The following is a 16,608-nucleotide window of genomic DNA, read 5'->3' on the forward strand; positions in this document are numbered from 1 at the left end:
TCTACGTTAATGCTTTTACTTAACTGTCAACATCCTAATGGGCACACTGTTTGTTTGTAGTGCTAGACCAAACACAGCTCCTGGGAAATGATTTTTTGGTCCATTAGTGGGGTTCCACAAGGTCCAAGGATTTGTCGGTTATACCCATGTGGTTATGCATGCTCCCTTCATCAATGCCACCACCTATGACAAAAGGAAAGGATTCCACTCTCTCAATGTCCAGCTTGTTTGCAACTAGCAGAACTGCAGCATGCAAGTGTTGGTTAAATTCGTGGCAGCTGCCCTCTTATTTTACTATCTCTAACTTCCTCCGTGCTTTTCACTCCCAGGACTGCAAGGCTTCATCCATGTTATGGGTGAGAGGGTGAGATCAATGGGGCATTTCTCATCCTGTTATTATGGGCTGTCTTTTTGAAAGAGAATGGAAAAAATGATCATTACCTTTGGTCACCATAAGAGTCTGCGGAATTCAGATGTCAGCAAGCTGCCCCTAATGGTAATGCTGCACCATACAATCAGAGACCATGCAAGATTTTAGTGTGATGATTGTATGCAAGGCTGTGAGGACAGGAAGGCTTTGAAGTCCGGGTGGGGGGAGTGGGGTGCAAAAGTCACCCTGCTACTTTCTGGCCATTAATAGATCAGCACAATACAGAGTGAGGGGAGGTCACTATAAGTGGTTGGCATGCTTTGTACATTGCATCCTTGCAAGGTGCTGCTGATTTCTCTTACCTTGCCTATCCTTGTAAGGTCATTAACTTCTTGGGGCACTGAGCTGTTATGCATGGTATAGTACCATTAACTGCCCTGGCCATCTGCCACTCCTGCTTAGCTGCTTTCCTTTGGGGCCCGGGTCTCTTTAACCCAAACAGTGTGGTCCCTCTTTGCCTTACTTTGTGAAGAAGCACATCCACTGCTTCCTCACTTAACTTGGGGACTTTTGGCTTCCTGCAGAATTTACAGACATTTTTGACAAGTAAATTAGAAGTTGTATGCCAAAACAATTTTTCATGGTGTGGCTATTTTTCCTGGTACAAGCCTTTAAATCCTGAAGCAGCACACAATTTCCCAGCCCTGCAAATGGCAAGCTCCCAATCAGAGTTGCCAGGACCTCCTCTGCCATTTTAAAATTAATTTGGCCCCAGAAAATTGAGCATAGTCAGCCACTTCTATTCAGTGATGCCAATCCCATTCTGCCATTTTACCACTCAAATTTTTGCTTCAGCCAAAAATCCTGCTCTGGGAGTTCACAATTCCCTGCAACATGGAACATCTGAAAGGCAGTCAATATTTTTCATCGTGCTTCTGACATAAATTATCCTGATGTGGAGATGCCGGTGATGGACTGGGGTGGAGAAATGTAAGGAATGACACTCACCTGACGAAAGAGAAAGCCTCCGAAAGCTTGTGATTTTCAAATAAAACTGTTGGACTATAACCTGGTGGTGTAAGATTCCTTACATAAATTATCCTGAACAAGCTTAATCAACTTTACAAAAGGCTCTGCCATAATTTGAAGAATGGATATTGAAAAGTATTATTGATTTGTAGGCTGGTTATTTGTGTTATATCATTGCTTTTTGATCATACTAAACTTTAATAATCACTGAAGATTGAATTGTTTAGAGAAGCTGAAAATAAGTTAATGTATTTAGAAAAAACTCCATTGGCCAATGTAATTGTCAATTAATACTCACCCTAACGATGAGCTACAGGATAATTTACTTTCACTTGTCTGGCCTTGAGTCACCAAAAACTCTTAACCAACAATAAAACTCAAAAAAAATTGTCATTCCAGGATTTGTCATTCTCACAGCCACAGCAACAGCATTAAAACAAATCTTAATGTGTACTTTTATTTATTTACAAGGTTGATAAGCTTTTCTCTATTCTACTTGTGCAATACATGAAATGATAAGGATCAGGATAATAAAGCTCAAGGATGAGGTTAAGAAACAAAGACAAGGGATTAAGGGTTTCTTTACCCTGCTGTTTTACTGCAGGTTAATGTGTAATCCACAGGCTGTTTCAGGACAGAGTTCACCAGGCAGGGTGGAGCTTTCACCTCAAAGAATTCTGGGATTACTGCCATGGGTTCCTGAATGTAAGCTCCACAGGAAATGTTTTGTACTCATATTTTGAGCGAGGTTAAAACCCTCTATCTTTCACTCTAAAGCAGAATGGTGAGTTTTTGAGTATATTTAATTTCTTGGGAGTGTCTCAAAGATCTAAGTACAGAGTTATAATGTCAGTGAGGTTTTCAGTTCCTTTACCTAGTTGTGCAGGTGAAAATACAAGTATACACCTGGCCTATGTTGAAAGAAAGAGTTTACCTTTAGTTAGATTGACATTTTTGCTGTGTGTATGAGTGGTTAGGGTGTTTTAGTGAAACAGGTTAGGAAGTTTACTATAGATAATATTAAAGGCTACTAGTTAGTGTTAAAAATCAATTGTACAAATAGTACTGCAGTACTCTGTACCTGATAACTAGCTAATCAGGTTTGGCTGCATTGCTGAGATTAAGGGTGCAGATTTCTCTGGATGTATTTGAACAGAAATCATTGTTTCCTCAAAAAAAAAAGTTCAGACTGATTTTGAAAAATGTAATGTCTTTCAATAGTAATATTAGCAATAGCACAAAATTAGCCATGAATTCTTGATTCAGATATTGCATCTTTAAAGAAAAAGCAAAGCAAATGCTGGAAATCCAAAACAAAAACAGAAAATACATAGCAGGTCCATCAGCAGCTGGAAATGTTATTTCAAATGTAAATCCACGCCAAAACAGAAAAATAACTTACAGAAACCAGCATCAGGTTTAAAAGTGCATTTTGTGTAAACTACAGAATACTTCAGTGCTGCACAAAATGTATCAAATTTAAAAGTACCCCAAAATAAATCAATTAAAATCTTCAACCCTTAGAGTACTGAACACCCTCCAAATTGCACACCTTCATACAATTTTTGAGTTATAATGTAGAATGTTGTACATTTGTGATGGTGAGTGAAAAGCAGATTCAGTTTGAAATTTTGAAATCATTTTATAGAACTTCCATCACTATTACGAAGACCCATTTAAGGAGCAGGCCTGATATCAAGGTGGATTTTAGATACCTGGCCAGCCAGGCTTGCAATTTGAATCCCCAACACATCCACCATCTTTGTATTAGCCACCACCTCTGCTCTCCTCCTCCTCCTCATTACTTAATTGACCTCTCCTGTACCACCTGCCACAGTGAAAAATAATCAAGTTTGTAAAAGAAAAATATGCATCTGTGACATACAACTGAACATATAAAAATATAAAGAGTATTTAATGGAGCAAAGCTTCTCACCAATATAAACAGAGCAGTTCTACCATCCACAGATTAAAATACAACACCAAATCTTAAATATACTATAACCGAACACTTCATTTGATGTTATTGTGCATGTGGTTAGCAGTCTCAAATGGTTAAGATAAATGCACGAGAAAGGGGGAGTAAAGCATAGTGAAAATGAGACAAAAACACTGGATTTTGTTAATGTGTTATTTTAATAACATAGTTGGTGATGCACAACTATAATTATTTCCCAACATACACTATACACACAAGGTTTTGATTGGCTAAATTATTACTTAATTTTTAAGTGGTCAATTCATATGCATAAAATTTTCCTGTCTTTCATTTTGGTGGGTCACTTTTTTGGGGGGAAAAAATTATAAAATGGAGCTCCGTTTGTATTTTGAGACTAATTCTGGGTTTTCATTGACATGACATGACATGATAACATCAGTACATGCCTTTACACCAGAAATTGTAGCACCCAATTAAACCACAAACGAGGTGACAGTTGTACAAACTGTGAAGATTATAAACAATGTACCTGCAGTAAATATACATGGAGTTATGGAAAGGATCTTTGCCCTTAATGTAAATCTGAAACATGAATGGAAAACAGTGTCAGTTATTCACAGATTAAGAATGGAACTTGCCTAAATTAAGTGCCTTTGCACATACAGGAAGATCTATTGTGGATATTAATCCTGAAATACTGCATATTTCTGAAGTTCCAATAAAGGGATTCACCAGCAGGCCTATCAATCAAACCAACTACCCCCCTCTCCCAGGGGTATATCTTCTGCAGGCACCTCATACTGTGCCCACATGAATAGAATTGTCCTCACCACAATGGGTGTTTGACCACCTGAGACAAAATGATGAATTGTTAAATGTTCCTGGTCATCCTAGCTTTAATACACATTCTCCAATGCCCTTTTTAAACCATTTATAAATTCACTTTGTTTTGAAACATAACCTTTAAACATAACTCATCCCCAAAATCCTTTCTGTGGAGAGAACAAAAAATCCCAAAATGTGACAATAAATGAGGTGGCACCGGGCATAAAATATATTACAATACAGCTGGTGCATTAAGTCGACCAAAAATAATGGATGACCACTGAATTGCAAAGATATCCGAGTGCAACTAATCCTCTGTTTCATTCTCTACCATCTGCACAGTTTCATTCCTGGGTAGTAAATACATGGTTAACTTTAAATCTTAAACTTGGTTAACATTAACAAACACTTGACAACATTTGGATCCAACAGATATTCACTAAATGAAGTGCAGACTGCAGCAATATGTGCTAGTTCTTTGCAGAATATTTGTACCTGGTATTTTCCTGGATGCCTTTCAGAAATCAGACAGTAAGGTAATTGGAAGTCGTGCCTGGCTTTTCAGGATAACAAACTATTTGCAGCTGATCTGAGTCTGGGCAGTGTCATGTGAGAGCTGCTAAGTAGTACAATCTGGCACCATCTAGTGAGCTCAATGAGAAATACATTCTTCTTAAAGACTGCACTGTTTTAAGTTAAAGACTTCTAGGTTCCTTTCCATTCTACAGTATGCTATATCTTGTGATACTGGAAATGTTTTATAAATATTTGAATTAGTAATGTATCCCATGATGTGAAATGGTGCAGTCTTGTGTGTTTCCTAGTGTGTAAATGTAAGACTTTATGTTCTGTTTTCAAAGGTAATGTATTTTTTTAAGGTTCTCCAGCACACCCTTAACCACCCCCTCCCCCTGCTGCCAGCTCCTTTCAGTTCAGTTGAAGTGACAGACCTGAAAAGGCTGTTATGTCACTTGCTATCTGGATGCTGCCCTGCACTTTCGAGATAATAGGGGCAGACAGCTCTTTCATTTCAGGCACTATGAAGTGCCAAACCTCTATCCATTTGTTCACGAACATAACATTTGACAACATAAACTATGCTTAAATGTGTTATGATGTCATCATGGATGTGTGACAAGATCAAGATGGCACATATCTCTCCTGACACCCTTCCTCAGTTTGCCTCACAACCCATGAGAGAGACTACAGCAGATCTAGTGTATATTAACAGTTGTATTCAGAACCATAAAAATTAAGTCTGATCTGTTATTTCCAGTGGAAGACATGTTTTTCATTGCTGGGTGTCATGACATGCCAACTTCCAGAAAGTTCCATTCAGCTGATGTTTGACAATATCCTTACTGACCATTAAGGATATTGTCAAATTATTGCCCATTATATAAACACTGCAAAACTACTAAAATTTAATCTGTGTATGAATACTGCTCTGCATTAGTTTCTAGCATTTGTCTTGGTTTTTCAATGCTTCCAAATCTTCTAAGTAGAAAATAATGATCTCTCACATTTAGAATCGCTAATAGAAACAATCTGTTTATTTATCAAACTAATAAATTTCACACTTAAGTTCATAGGAAATGGTTTTAATCAAGATCATAAACAAGACCACTGGTTCTCATTTCTCATGACAAAAATTGACAGAATTGCAGGAATGTGATTCCCAAAACACAAAAAATGTCGATGCAATGAAAATGAAATTTGACTTGTCCAGTCACAGTAAACCAGTGACCCTGATCAGCCCTTAAAGATTACAGAAGTAAAGCTTTTGGTGGATTTTCATACCAATATTGTTTACTGCATGGTAACATGTATTGGGACAACTTCCTGAACTTTATTCTTCAGTAATTTTTTCATTGATACAAGGGAAAAGTTAATTTATGGTACCCGTCACACAGATTTTCTGTTTCAGTCCTTCTTGGCAGCTGCTGTTCTGAGAAGTGTACACTCTGTCAGTTTGGTTTCTATGATCTTTGGTTAATGAATTCATTTAGCTAAAATAGTAACTTCAGCTGCTGAATAATGTTCTAGAAAGATTGTTTTGACCAAGCCAATGAGAGCTGAATGATGAAGCCTAAAGCAATGCATTTTCCCTTTTCTTTATGTGGAAAGGTTAAATTTTGACTTTATAATCACGGGCCATTAAAATCAGTTTTCTGCCAATAAATTTCTGGATTTTTTTGAGTGAATTAGTAAAAAAAAATCTTCTCCTGAATTTTAGGACCCCCTGCCTGCTGAAATTTCCCATTATTTTCTTACTAAAATTCAGGTCCAAAGGTGCATACACATTACATCCATGATGTCAGCATGCATGTTACGTGCTGTGTGTGTCATGCTAATGTCACTGATGCAATGCATGTGCATCTCTGGACCCAATTTTTGGCAGGGAAAGGAATGAAGGCTATGCAATTTGTTTTGCTGTGAGGACTATATTCTTCATACTGCAGCAAACGCCCAAGTTTTAGTCCTTCCTAGATATAGAGTAAGGATGGCAATGCACTGACAGTAACTAAACTGAAAGTCCTCCGAATGCTGACATTATTAATCAAAGGCTGCCTCAGGTCACACACCAAGACATTGTTTACTAAAAGCAAGATCACATCTGTTCTTCTGTGCATAATCTCCAAGAATTATTTTTTCAGGTAAGTGATGGGAGCCACAACAATAAAATAGGTTCTTCAAATTTTTTTTACTTTAAATTTTTTTTTAAAACTACCTAGGTGTCAAATGAGAATTTGGCAGTGAGCCCCATGAACTGTAAATAATTGTGGGTTGTCATTTAGCGTGACTGTACCTTTTTTTAAGTCCCTTCTGTCTTTTCTTGTTTACTTCGGATATCACTAAAATACATTTTTTTACTGAATTTAACTGGCTTTTTTTGAGTCAAATTTTTGCCTCACCTATTTTCTCCTGTTTTTTTAGGACTATAAAAATAAAACCTGAAAAACCCAAAAAACAGGTTTTTAAATTGGCAATAAAAACTGACTTTAATCATCCTTATTTATAATAGACACAGGATGAAATAAAATGTTGGTTGTGATTTCTTGTTGCTGGTCAGCAAAGTTCGGACATTATAAGATTTGCCAGTTGCTAGATAACGAGTCAAATTATTTTTTAAAATAAAAATGCCTTTGTCCTTGCCCATGACAGATGAAAAAAAGTAAAAAGAAAAATAATCTAATAGAACAGAGAATTAAATATCCAATGATTTGATCAAAGACATGTGATCCAAAGGCTGCTGAGGGAGGCAGCTGTCCAGATAAGTTTCTCACTGACCTGTAAAGGTAGCCAAGCAAAACACGAGAGTATAAATCCAAACTTGTGAGCTGTTCATAACTCTGACTAGTTGTGTTGCCATGGTGCATTGCCATAGTGATTCATCAATGCTCCCATTGACAAATTATCATCTTATCCTGTAAAACATTCTCCTGTCTGTGGTCAATATTCAAACTCATTCATTATAGCTTTAAACTTTTTTAAAATTTGGGTCCATAAAAATTAATTGATATTTAGATATTTATAACACTCAGTTTTGCCTCACTCTGAACAATAGCAATTAATGTAGTGACTTGAAGTATTATACTTGTCCAGGCTATCTCACACTCAACAATTCTTGAGTAGCAAATGGCACATGAGCTTTGATAGACAGCATGGGCCCGATATTAGGAGGGCGGCGGGTTCGCAGCGGGAGGTCGACTGGGCGCGCGGGTAACGCGCCCAGTGAAATCAGGGTGCTTCGCATGCAATCGCAGGCTAATTGGATCCACTTACCTGTGCTTCCAGTTTTCGCGCTGGAAAGCTGCGCAGCATAGACTGTCAGCTGGAGGAGCCCTATTTAAAGGGGCAGTCCTCCACTGACTGATGCTGCAGGAAATAGGAAAAATTACAGCATGGAGCAGCCCAGGGGGAAAGCTGCTCCCAGGTTTAATGATGCCTCACTCCAGGTATCATTGGATGGGGTGAGGAGGAGGGGGAGGACAGAGATCTTCCCCCTGGCGGGCGGGAGGAAGCGGCCTGCCTCTGCCACCAAGAAGGCCTGGCTCGAGGTGGCAGAGGAGGTCACCAGCACCACCAACATATCGTGCACCTGCATACAGTGCAGGAGGCGCTTCAATGACCTAAGTAGGTCAGCCAAAGTGAGTACACTTACTCATTCCCCTACACTCCGTCTGCCACATCACCACCCCCACCCCACATCTCCTTCTGCACTGCCAACACTACTCTATCACATCACTCCTCACACCCACTCAAAGCTCATCCTCATCTTACCTGCACTTACTCACCTCGCCAGTACTCATCCCGCCAGTACCACTCAACCCAATCCTCATACAATCTCATGGCTCTATCTCATACTCACCCTCTCATGCATCTATTTCACAGTCAGCCTCACTCAACCTGCCACTACCTGTGCTGCAGCCACAGGGCATGCATCACATATGTGCAGTAGGAAGCGTAAGACAAACGTGTCGTGAGCTTGAAGGGGATGCACAAGGGTGTTTGAGGGTTTGTCATGGTTTTTACTTATATTTAATTTCTGATCAACTCACATAACATATTATATTGTCACCACTACTGCCACGTCTTTGCAAATCTTGTCTGGTTTGTGCAATAATGCCCTTTCCTGAGGATCACTATGAAGACCCACAACTGATGCCACCCATTGTGTCACTGCAGAGTGGGTGTAGGTGTATTTGCAGGGCTCTTTTGAGCAGACGACTGAGAGACGTCGGCGATGTCCGCAGTGGCACTCTGGAAGGATGCGGAGGAGAAGTTGTTGAGGGCAGTGGTGACTTTGACAGCGACAGGTAAGAAGATGGTGCTCGGGAGCAGCTCGGCATGAAGGAGGCTGCAGATGTCCACGACTACATGTCGAGTGACTCTGAGCCTCCGTGTGCACTGCTGCTCAGAGAGGTCCAGGAAGATGAGCCTCAGTCTGTAGACCCTGTGGCGAGGGTAGTGCCTTCTGCGATGCATCTCTCTCTGCGGTTGCCCTCCCTCCTGCTGTGCAGGTGGATGTGTCACAGCACTGTGTTGTGGAGCTCCACGTATCAGAGGTGGACGGCGAGGCCGGCGAGGCTGGTGATGCTGTTCGCCCTCCGAGGTGGTCATGACTGCAGCTACGGCGGCCCCCATCCGGAAGATGTACCTTTGAGGGGGTCTGCAAGGTCGGTACATGTGTCTGGACACTGGGGTAAGTGTGCAAGTTTGTGAATTTTATTGTTAGGAGGAGGGTGGTGGAGGCCAAACTTTGTCCAAAGTGACAGAGTGGCCTCCTGCAATGAGTGAGGGTCTCCCCCCCCCCCCCCCCCCCCCCACCTGTCAAATGGACCTTTGCAGCTGCCACAGGCTGATGGCTGCAACACGTCCATTTGAACTGGGAGTGTTTCCCCCAGTACGGGAAACAGTCTCAGTTCATTGCAAAATCCCACCCCTCCTAAAATGTTATGTTAATCAGGTCTGTAAACGACCTGAAATACCTTAATGAGTACTTTAAGTGGCACCCTGCCGGCTTTAATTGCCGGCGGAAGTCCCACATGCGGGGGCTGCGCGCACATGTCAGTGCGTCACTGGGGAACCCGGAAGTGGGCGGGCTGGAGCCGGGCTCCGGCCCCGCCCCAGGAATCCCCGATTTTCAAAGCCCCCCCCCCTCCCGCCGCGAACGCACCCGCTAGGGGGTGCGAAAATCGAGCCCCATATGTTGACAGGTAGAGTGTGTTACGTCTTCAGTAATATGTTGAAAAATGAAGATTAATATGGTGCAAAGAATGTGCTGTTGGAGAACAGATGGTTGGGAGGGATTTTAAAGGTTTAGGGCGCCAGTTTTCCTCTCTTTCCATCAGCCACAACTTTTTGTGGAAGACAGATCTGTTGAAAATAGCTCAGTATCATCAAACAGCTCCCCTTCTCCCTCCTGCTACCAGTCAATGAAACTTAAAACTGCAGTATAAGTTGTCTACAAAATGTTACATTGATAAACATTAAAGAATTATTTGCATGACTGGTCTGAGCAATTCAAAGAGTATTTAAATATTTTAGGTGTGGAAATAGTGAAATATAATTATTTTTAAAGTTGGAAAGAGGTGTTAATTATTGTCCTGTTGATAGTGAAATTACTAATCGCATCTTTAGTATAAATAGAGGGCACTGCACCCGTCAAAGTACATTGCAAGAGTCTTTCATGAGTCAAAAATTCTGTTGTTACAGAATTGTTCGTGGAACTTTACATCAAAAAATATATTCTGTAATCATCTGGGAATTTGCTATTGTGCACGTTAAAATGGCAATATTTCATCACCAAAAGAGGGTGTGTGTGTAGAAGTCGAAATGGCAGAAGTTTGTTACATGATATATTCCTTTGTATCGGCAAAGCCTATATAAAGACTGTAAAGAATATAAATGGCTTTACCTATGATAAGAAGCATGATTAAAGGAGGAAAGAAAATAGAATAAAACAGATTAAAGACAATAGTTGGGAAGAATCGTTTATTTTCTCCAGTGTCACAGTGTCATGTTTGATCTTTCATATCACTGAGTTCCTGATCTCAGCTGTGTTGCTGTAGGGAGAAGTCAAGGGACGCATTGAAAGCCAACAGGAGAGTCACCTTTCGGCCAGAGGTCAGGTCAGGGCGGTATTTGACAGTGATTTTGGAGCCAATTACTTGCACACCCTCTTTATGTAGTTGGTGGATAAAAGAAAAAATGAACAAACTTGGATTTATATCGCGCCTTTCAAAACCTCAGGATATCCCAAAGCGCTTCACAGCAAATGAAGCACTTTTGAAGTCAAGTGACTGCTGTAACGTAGGAACATGGAAGACCATGGCAAAAAAAATGGACAAACTAAACGTTTTATTGTGTAAAACTACGGTAATTTTTAATCACAGGATTTAAACAAAATGTTATTGAATTTGAAAAGCTTTGCCACAATTTGTTCCCTCTTGGCCTCGGAGTTCCAGAGGGTTTGCTGATGAGTTGGTCTGTAGGTATTGCAGAATTGAAATACTTTTGTCTTTTTTTATGAATGATAATCTTATATTGGTGGCAAGGAATTACAGGCAAAATATTTCTAATTATATTATAAAGGTCACCTTTTACACATATGCACAATGTTCCACATTGTTAGTGAATGAAGTGTAATTGGTTATTGTTTTCACTTGAGTTAATTATCACATTCCAGGCTGTGGAATCATCATCACCACCCACAAAATAAATAAAGCTGTGTGGAGAAAGGAAACTACAAATGAAGAAAAGGAATGGAAATAAGGGAAAAGTGAATAGTAAAGAAAGTACAAATATTGCCATTTTTATCCTGAGTACCAGAGGTCAAAGGTTTCAAATTAGACTAATTTGCATATAGGTTCTGAAGGCGTTGTCTCCAAATAGGGAGGAGCTTTTACCTTGAAGAATTCTGGGAAAGTGGTTACGGTTTCCTGAATGTAAAGGTTACTACCTGTATTTAGATTGTAAAGACATTTCTAACCTAGTTCTCACACTGACAATAAGAATGGTAGGTACATTGTAATTTCATGCTGGTTGTAAAGGTGACTCAAAACCAATCAAACTGTGGCTGGGTGAGTAGGTACACACCTGACATACTTGTACTCTCTCTGTTAGGGCTGCTGTTGTGTGTTATTTAAGATACTTGATAAGTAACTTGTTGTTCCATATTACGAAACTCTTTAAAACAATCCCCACGGGATAGTGCTGCACCTGGAAACAGGCTGAGCAGGTTTAGCAATGTTGCAGGCTGTAAAATGCTTTGTTATTTTCATAAATATGAAAAAAAACCCACTTACCTTTAAATACCTGCTTTCAGTTAGTTTCCAAGACTAAAATTACTATTAAGTAGTAAGAATCTTGTTTAGCATGGAGTAGAGAAGTTTTGTGAAGTTAATTCTAAAGCAAATATATTTCCATGGTCTGAGCTGGTTTTCTGTGTTTCAAATTATCTTTATTATGTAGCAGTGTTATTATTTGCATAAATTAAGGTACTGGTTTAAACTGTTTCAGAATTAATTTCATTTTGAATATGAAAACAATAGCAGTACTGTGTGTTCATTGTTCTATTAAACCCTGACCGTTATTTTCATTAGAGCAGTATTGCTGTACAGTTACTCTTTTTTTCTAAGATAAAGTTACCGACCTGTGTTTCTTTAGCTAAATTTTTTTTAGGTGCCATTCGTTTTGAATATATTCAGGTTCTCATTCATTCAGGAGCACAACGTCTGTCCATCCCCATAATCTCCATTGTCACTCTGAATCAAAAGTTGCTTTGATATCAGTCTGTTGTTTCCTCCCCTGCTCTTCTTTGAAATCGTGCCATGGGATCTTTTACCTGAGAAGGCAGACGTGCTTTAATGTCTGCTCCAAAAGATGGTGACTCCCTAAGTACTGCACTGGATGTCAGCCTAGATTATGTGTTCAGGTCTCCGGAGTGGGACTTGAACCCACGACCTTCTGACTCAGAGATGAGAGTGCTACCAATGAGCCGTGACCAACAGCTAATTTGGGAAACAAAGATTTCTGGGGCACTGTCCCAGATATGATGTCTGCAGGTTCCAATACAAATCGCAACTAAGCACTTGGACTTCATTTTTAAGTTTTGATGAAGGACTGGTCTGGAGTGTTAATTTATCTATTCGCTCCACAGATTCTAACTGATCTGCTGTGTGCTTCCATTGTTTCCTGTTTTTATTTCAGATTTCCTGCATTTGTAGTTTTTGGCTTTTTCTTTCCATTTTTAATTCACAGTAATTGGTATGAGATTCTCCTGCCTCCACCTCAGTGAGACGCACTGGCAGGATGGAGTTCGGAGCAAACCAAGGAGCTGTATCAAATTCTTAAGGATAAATATTTGTTTTTACAGATGCGTTTTATGCTGCTTTTCAGCCGTCAAGGCAAATTGAGGCTACAGAAGTGGTATACCACAATCGTTGATAAGGAGAAGAAAAAGATTGCTCGGGAACTTGTCCAGATTGTGCTGACACGACAATCCAAAACATGTAGCTTTGTGGAATGGCGCGATCTCAAAATTATTTATAAAAGGTTTGAGTTATCTTCTTTAATAATGCAGATTTATGCAATATTTTCAGTCTTTTTACTCAAATTAGGAACAGGTTATAGTTTAATTCTTAAACATTACTATAACCGTGGCTTCTGGTGCATTGTAGAAAACAACACCCAGATACGTCCAAAGCAAAAGATTGCTCAATAGCTGGCACCAGCTGACGCCTCAGTCCCAGAGCTGTTGATTCTCTAAAGGACAAGAAAATGCTTCCATGTTTATTTTAATTTAATTGAAATTTACTAGTTCGGCACTGCTATTCCAAAACATAGTAGTTCACAGTTCCTCTCTGGCCATTCAGTAATTTTCCATCCCACATTATTGAACTCTTATTCTGTCCATTCCATCTATTGCTCTGTGGTGCCAGTATTTCAGTTGAAAGGCGGGTTCTATTTTACTCTGTCTTGACCACTGTCCTTTCAGTGAATTCAGGAAAGAATCTCTCAATTAAACCAGCGTCTATTCCGGTACAAATCCTGATTAGGATCGTCAACAGTTTTTCAGTAGCCCAAACCAAAACAACCTAAAGCTCCCTCAAAAGCTAAAATCCAACTTTAATCCCTAATCCACCAAATCATAGAATAAAGACCACGTCCCACTGTATTGTTAGAAAGTTCACCCCTGTGATCTGTAAATGCTGTATGTACATAAGCAGACTTTGTGGCTGGGATCTTCTCTCCTCTCTCTCTCTATTGAGGTGGGGGTGGCAGGAAATGACTCGGGGATGAGTTCCACTTTGACCCCTCCCATTTTTGGATCATTTCAGTTTTCCATTGGAAGTAATATTGGGTTCACCAAGCGCCCACCTACTTTCTGGCATAAAAATGTTAATTAATGTGTTAGGATGGAGTGATGTCATGCCTTTTCAGTTGTTGGGCATTAATTAGCACCCAATATATATGACTTCAATGGAAATAGCAACAACAACAACTTGCATTGATATAGCTCCTTTAGCGTAGTGAAACATCCAAAGGTTCTTCACAGGAGCGATTATCAAACAAAATTTGACACTGAGCCATATAAGGAGATATCAAGTGGCACTTGCCAATAACCTGCTCACCGATGCTCAGTTTGGGTACTCCCAGGAACACTCGGCTCCAGGCCTCATTACAGCCTTGGTCCAAACATAGACAAAAGAGCTGAATTCCAGAGGTGAGGTGAGAGTGACTGCCCTTGACATCAAGGCAGCATTTGACCAAGTGTGGCATCAAGGAGCCCTAGTAAAATTGAAGTCAATGGGAATCATGGAGAAAATTCTTCAGTGGCTGGAGTCATACCCAACACACAGGAAAATGGTAGTTTTCGAGGCCAAACATCTCAGCCCCAGGACATTATTGCAGGAGTGCTCAGGGCAGTATCCGAGGCCCAACCATCTTCAGATGCTTCATCAATGACCTTCCCTCCATCATAAGGTCAGAAGTGGGGATGTGCACTGATGATTGCAGTGTTCAGTTCCATTTGCAACCCCTCAGATAATGAAGTAGTCCATGCCCGCGTGCAGCAAGACCTAGACAACATCCAGGCTTGGGCTGATAATTGGCAAGTAACATTAGCACCAGGCAATGACCATCTCCAACAAGAAAGAGTCCAACCATCTCCCCTTGACATTCAATGGCATTACCATCGCCGAATCCCCCACCATCAACATCCTGGGGGTCACCATTAACCAGAAACTTAACTGGACCAGCCACATAAATACTGTGGCTACAAGAACAGGTCAGAGGCTGGGTATTCTGTGGCGAGTGACTCACCTCCTGACTCCCATAGCCTTTCCACCATCTACAAGGCACAAGGCAGGAGTGTGATGGAATACTCTCCACTTGCCTGGATGAGTGCAGCTCCAACAACACTCAAGAAACTCGACACCATCCAGGACAAAGCAGCCCACTTGATTGGCACCCCATCCACCACCCTAAACATTCACTCCCTTCACCACTGGTGCATCGTGGCTGCAGTGTGTACAGTCTACAAGATGCACAGCAGCAACTTGTCAAGGCTTCTTCGACAGCACCTCCCAAACATGTGACCTCTACCACATAGAAGGACAAGAGCAGCTGCGTGAGAACAACACCACCTGCACGTTCCCCTCCAAGCCACACACCATCCTGACTTGGAAATATATCGCCGTTCCTTCATCATTGTTGGGTCAAAATCCTGGAACTCCCTATCTAACAGGACTGTGCGCGAACCTTCACCACACGGACTGCAATGGTTTAAGAAAGCGGCTCACCACCACCTTCTCAAGGGCAATTAGGGATGGGCAATAAATGCTGGCCTGGCCAGCGACGTCCACATCCCATGAATGAATTTTTAAAAATATTAGGACGGATAGGTCTTGGTGAGTGTCTTAATGGAGGAGAGAGAGGCAGACCGGTTTAGGGAGGGAATTCCAGAGCTTAGGGACTAGGCAGCTGAAGGCATAGTCTCAGTGGTGGAGTGATTAAAATTGGGGATGTGCAAAAGGCCAGAATTGGAGGAGCGCAGAGATAGGGAGGGGTGAGGGTTGTAGGGCTGGAGGAGGTCGCAGAGATAGGGAGGGGTGAGGTCAAGGAGGGATTTGAAAACAAGGATGGGAATTTTAAAGTCGAGTCATTGCAGGATCGGGAGCCAATGTCGGTCAGCGAGCACAGGGGCGATGGGTGAACGGGACTTGGTGCGAGTTAGGATACGGGCAGCAGAGTTTTGGATGCGCTCAAATTTATGGAAGATGGGAGACCAGCAAAGAGGGTATTGGAATAGTCAATTCTGGAAGTAATAAAGGCATGGATGAGGGTTTCAACAGCAGATGAGCTGAGATGAGCGATATTGCAAAGATGGAATTAGGCAATCTTGGTGATGGAGTGGATATGTGGTTGGAAGCTCATCTCAGGGTCAAATAGGACACCATGGTTACAAATGGTCTGGTACAGCCTCAGAAAATGGCGAGGGAGGGGGATGCAGTTGGTGACTGGGGAATAGAGTTTGTGGCGGGGACCAAAGACAATGGCTTCAGTCTTCCCAATATTTAGTTGGAGGAAATTTCTGCTCATCCAGTACTGGATGTCGGACAAGCAGTGTGACAAATCAGACAGTGGAGGGGCCGAGGGAGGTGGTGGTGAGTTAGCGCTAGATGTCATCAGCGTACCTAACGTGTGTTTTTGGATGATGTCTCCGAGGGGCAGCGTGTAGATGAGAAATAGGAGAGGGCCAAGGATAGATCCTCGGGGAACTCCAGAGGTAATGGTTTGGGAGTGGGAAGAGAAACCATTGCAGCTAATTCTCTGGATACGATTGGATAGGTGAGAATGGATCCAGGCGAGGGCAGTCCTACCCAGCTGGATAACGGAGACGAGGCATTGGAGGAGGATGGTGTGGTCAACCGTGTCA

At 41.3% G+C, this 16,608-nt stretch overlaps 1 protein-coding gene across 2 annotated transcripts in view; it reads left to right on the forward strand.

Annotated features, from left to right (window-relative positions):
- Positions 1 to 2,085: 2,085 nt before the first annotated feature.
- ap1s3a (adaptor related protein complex 1 subunit sigma 3a) overlaps positions 2,086 to 16,608 on the forward strand; it is a 30,293-nt gene continuing 15,770 nt past the window's right edge. The window contains exons 1-2 of one of the 2 annotated variants that reach the window (XM_067994679.1): positions 2,086 to 2,183; positions 13,045 to 13,223. In XM_067994679.1, the coding sequence (XP_067850780.1) occupies positions 2,181 to 2,183; positions 13,045 to 13,223 (182 nt within the window). In that variant the 5' untranslated portion in view covers positions 2,086 to 2,180. Of the gene's footprint in view, positions 2,184 to 11,654; positions 11,750 to 13,044; positions 13,224 to 16,608 lie in introns of those variants that run through there. The other variant, XM_067994678.1, reaches the window with a different exon arrangement.

The sequence above is a fragment of the Heptranchias perlo genome, chromosome 13 (genome assembly GCF_035084215.1).
Source record: "Heptranchias perlo isolate sHepPer1 chromosome 13, sHepPer1.hap1, whole genome shotgun sequence".
Classification (NCBI taxonomy): Eukaryota; Metazoa; Chordata; class Chondrichthyes; order Hexanchiformes; family Hexanchidae; genus Heptranchias; species Heptranchias perlo.